The 5,043-nt window shown below is 44.9% G+C and overlaps 1 protein-coding gene across 1 annotated transcript; it reads left to right on the top strand.

Moving 5' to 3' along the window:
• Positions 1-3,425: 3,425 nt before the first annotated feature.
• On the top strand, positions 3,426-4,373 carry LOC104984116 (putative olfactory receptor 52P1). The gene is given in 1 exon segment (XM_010833734.1): positions 3,426-4,373. A coding segment is annotated over 1 exon segment (948 nt).
• The last annotated feature ends 670 nt before the right edge of the window (positions 4,374-5,043 follow it).

The following is a 5,043-nucleotide window of genomic DNA, read 5'->3' as shown; positions in this document are numbered from 1 at the left end:
CAGTCTGTTGTTCCATGTCCAGTTCTAACTGTTGCTTCCTGACCTGCATATAGGTTTCTCAAGAGGCAGGTCAGGTGGTCTGGCATTCCCATCTCTTTTAGAATTTTCCACAATTTATTGTGATCCACACAGTCAAAGGCTTTGGCATACTCAAAAAAGCATAAATATATATTTTTCTGGAACTCTCTTGCTTTTTCAATGACCCAGCGGATGTTGGCAATTTGATCTCTGGTTCCTCTGCCTTTTCTAAAACCAGCTTGAACATCTGGAATTTCACAGTTCACGTATTGCTGAAGCCTGGCTTAAAGAATTTTAAGCATCACTTTACTAGCATGTGAGATGAGTGCAATTGTGTGGTAGTTTGAGCATTCGTTGGCATTGCCTTTCTTTGGGATTGGAATGAAAATGGGCCTTTTCCAGTCCTGTGGCCACTGCTGAGTTTTCCAAATTTGCTGGCATATTGAGTGCAGCACTTTCACAGCATCATCTTTCAGGATTTGAAATAGCTCAACTGGAATTCCATCACCTCCACTAGCTTTGTTCATAGTGATGCTTCCTAAGGCCCACCTGACTTCACATTCCAGGATATCTGGCTCTAGGTGAGTGATCACACCATCGTGATTATCTGGGTCGTGAAGATCTTTTTTGTACAGTTCTGTGTACACCACCTCTTCTTAATATCTTCTGCTTCTGTTAGGTCCATACCATTTCTGTCCTTTATTGAGCCCATCTTTGCATGAAATGTCCCCTTGGTATCTCTAATTTTCTTGAAGAGATCTCTAGTCTTTCCCATTCTATTTTTTCCCTCTATTTCTTTGCATTGATCACTGAGGAAGGCTTTCTTATCTCTTCTTGCTATTCTTTGAAGCTCTGCATTTAAATGGGTATATGTTTCCTTTTCTCCTTTGCTTTTCACTTCCCTTTCTTTTCACAGCTATTTGTAAGGCCTCCTCAGACGGCCATTTTGCTTTTTGCATTTCTTTTTCTTGGGGATGGTCTTGATTCCTATCTCCTGTACAATGTCACAAACCTCTGTCCATAGTTCATCAGGCACTCTATCTATCAGATCTAGGCCCTTAAATCTATTTCTCACTTTCACTGTATAGTCATAAGGGACTTTATTTAGGTCATACCTGAATGGTCTAGTGGTTTTCTCCACTTTCTTCAATTTCAGTCGGAATTTGGCAATAAGGAGTTCATGATCTGAGTCACAGTCAGCCCCCGGTCTTAGTAAACAGTAAAAGTGGCACACTTTTGAGTGGCTGCTTAGGAACTGAGGAAACTTGATTCAATTATTAAAAGACTCAGTGGGGGAAGGAAAACATGGAAAGGAAAGAAAACAAGATTGCTCCACTTAAACCTGGATTTTTCAAATCTCAATTGCCTCCATACCAAAGAAAAGGCACTGAAGCAAACACACTCCAAAAACAAAGTCTTACCTAGCTATATGGACCTGTGTCTTCTGAATACAGCCTTGCACATGTGCTTTGCACAACATATACAGACACACACAATCACACACTCAGCCAAACACACAGTATTCCCGTTCATAGCATGGGACAGTTTTACATATACCATTTCATGAAATCCCCCCACCCGGATATTTCTCTGTCCCTGACCCTTCAGCCACCACCCAAATTAAATCCCTTCTAGATCTGCTTGGGTCCAAGATGGATGGTGAAAACTTGGGGAAGAAGATAGCACAGAAGAGAAAGTAGGGAATACATGGAGAAAAGGAGGAGGAGGCAGAAGGAGACAGTGTGATTCATTCATTATCACAGTAACAGCCACAGGTATGGAAAATCAGGCATCCTGGTCCAGGGTTCCTTCCCCCAGATCACACTGGAAGACCTCACCCTTTCTCTTCTTGCCATTTTGTCTCTGGGTTTGGACAGCTGATGCAAGAGATTACAAGGAATATTGCCATTTAAGGTCAGGGATACATATGGGCTACCTCCATAGGATCCAATCAGTTTCACACTCTCTGTCTCAGCTAGCAACCAGAACATAGTCACATCCTGTTATCTTAGAAATGAGGGCATGACAGGTAGCTTTGTCTCTCTCCCCACTTTTCTACTCTCTCTTCTGTCCATTTCTGATTCTTATTCTCAGTCTTCTCTCCTTTTCATCCTTATCTCCTCTCCATCTAGTGTCTCTCCTTCTTGAATTTTTAAATTTAATCTCTCTTTCTCAGAGTCTCAGTTACTGGCTGGCTAGTGGCTAAGAGAGAAATGAGAAGGCACATGTACGAGAGAGAAGATCAGGGGATTCAGAGAGTGTGAGTAGTGGACAGGGATAGGGAAGAGATGTGTAAGAGGTTCAGTACTATCATTAGACCAACCTTGGTCTCTCTATTTGCTTATGGTGAATGTCTATTATTCTAGTGATTAAAATCCACTTCTCATCCCCTCTTTTTTCCCCATGTAATTTTTATCTTTATGAGAGACTATACTTTTTCTGCAATTGTCTCTCAGTAACTATATCAGATCACCCATTATGGCCAAATCACCTGACATCTACCATTGACAAATTCTGCATGATTTCACCTGTTTTCTAGCAGCATCCATACAGGACACCTAAGGCAAGCACAGGATCCCAGTACTGACATTACTCAGGCATTGTTGTGGCTATAACAGTGTACAAGAGACCCAGCCCCTCAACATGTGCTTCACTGTGCATGATCTGAACAGAGATTTTTTTTTTAATTTTTTAAAAAAAAAATTTCGGTGGTGCCACACAGAACATGGGATCTTAGTTCCCTGATCAGAGATCAAACCTGTACCTCCTACACTGGAAGAGTGGAGTCTTAACCACTGGGCTTCCAGGGAAATCCCCTCAACCCAGATTTTGAGCCTTATCTGTGAGTAATCATAGGCTCGATGGATGGAAAAGTCCACCCAAGATTTCCTTGCTTTCCCTTTTCTTCCCTTCAGTCCTGATCTTCCCATCTTGAAAAGTAACCACATCTGATTCATTTGACCATGACATTACCCTTATATTGTCACCCAGGCAGATGATTCAGTAAGTAGATGGATATAGACAGAGTATAGGCAGAAGATGATTCACAGGCAGGAAAAGAAAGAAAACTGTAAGGGTTTGTAGCTGCTCATCTTCACCATGAAGAGGGTTCTGCACCCATACCACTCACCCTTCACCCTCTAAGATAGACATTATCAAATCGAACAATAAGAGGAAAGGGCTCCTTTGAATGATCATGATAACTTCACCTCTTGCCTTGCATCATTTTCCAGCACTCTATAATCTCATACTGAATATTTTTCATGATATCTAACTCAAATATTTCCTGCTGCCATTTCTGTTTCAGCCACAGCATAAGGATGCATCCCAAATGCTTCATCTCTCAGCACTTCCTAGAGTTCAGATCAAGACAATAATTTCTCTACCTACCCTACTTTGACGTAGCCATGAAATTCACAAACCACAGCCAGCAGAATCCAACCTCCTTCCTGCTCATGGGAATTCCTGGCCTGGAGGCCTCTCACTTTTGGATTGCATTTCCATTCTGCTCCATGTACACCCTGGCAGTACTCGGCAACATGGCAGTGCTGCTGGTGGTGTACTCGGAGCCTGAGCTGCACCAGCCCATGTACCTGTTCCTATGCATGCTGTCCATCATCGATCTGGTGCTCTGCACCTCCACTGTGCCCAAGCTCCTTGCACTCTTTTGGGCAAACACTGCTGAGATCACCTTTGGGGGCTGTGCCACCCAGATGTTCTTCATCCATGGCTTCTCAGCTGTAGAATCTGGCATCCTGCTAGCAATGGCCTTTGACCGCTACTTGGCCATCTGCTGGCCCCTGCATTATGGGTCATTGTTGCCCCCAGAGGCTGTGGGCAAGTTGGGGGCTGCTGCTGTGTTTCGTGGCTTGGGACTAATGACCCCACTCACCTGCTTACTGGCAAGACTGAGCTACTGTGGCTGAGTGGTGGCCCACTCCTACTGTGAGCACATGGCTGTGGTGAAGCTGGCATGTGGGGGCACACAGCCAAACAACATCTATGGCATCATGGCTGCCACATTGGTGGTGGGTACTGACTCCATCTGCATTGCTATATCCTATGCACTCATCCTCCGGGCAGTGCTAGGCCTCTCCTCCAAGGAGGCAAGGGCTAAGACCTTTGGCACTTGTGGCTCCCACCTGGGCGTCATCCTTCTGTTCTATATACCGGGACTCTTCTCGTTCTACACTCAGCGCTTTGGTCAGCATGTGCCCCGGCACATCCACATTCTCTTGGCTGACCTCTACCTTGTCATGCCGCCTATGCTCAATCCCCTCATCTACGGCATGAAGACCAAGCAGATCCGGGATGGGGCCCTCCGACTGCTGAAGCGGGGCATTGTCCAGTCATAAAGTCTTCAACCCCACCTGGAGACCCCATCCTATTCTTCCCTTAGCCTTTGGGCAATGTTTAAGAGATCAGTGGCTCCCAGCATGATGGAGAGACAGAAACCCACATTCAAAGGTATCCTTCCTTTGATAAGGAAGCACAGTAGAGATGGGATGGAAAAAGAACCATCAGGTGTTTCCCACTTGTGATGTGGGTGTGGTTACAATGCCCTGGGAGCCTCTGTGCAATGAGAAACATGGTTACCAAGCAGAAGACGGCCTCCCGGGGAATCCTACTCTGCTCTTCTGACATGGTTCCTGCCTTCCAGGAGACCTTGATAAAGTGAGAAAGATATGACTAGAGGTCTGACAAGGAGAAATAACCTTCATCCATAGTCAGGTGTTCCTACTCTGATGGGAATATGTGGATACCTCCCTCAGTGAGCACTAAATCTGATGGGAGAAACACACAGAATTCAAATGGGCAGAAAGACAGAGGCAGGCCAGTCAGCAGTGGGTCAAAGGGACAACAACAAATAAGAATCAAGGGCAGAGGCGGTCCTAAGATGGCTGAGGAATAGGTCGGGGAAATCACTTTCTCGCCCACAAATTTAACAAAAGAACATTGAACGCTGAGTAAATTCCACAAAACAACTTCTGAATGCCGGCAGAGGACATCAGGCACCCAGAAAAG

Source organism: Bison bison, unplaced genomic scaffold (assembly GCF_000754665.1).
Source record: "Bison bison bison isolate TAMUID 2011002044 unplaced genomic scaffold, Bison_UMD1.0 scf7180017863883, whole genome shotgun sequence".
NCBI classification, from domain to species: domain Eukaryota; kingdom Metazoa; phylum Chordata; class Mammalia; order Artiodactyla; family Bovidae; genus Bison; species Bison bison.
The sequence above is the reverse complement of the archived record's forward strand: the minus strand, read 5'-3'. Positions and strand labels throughout refer to the sequence as shown.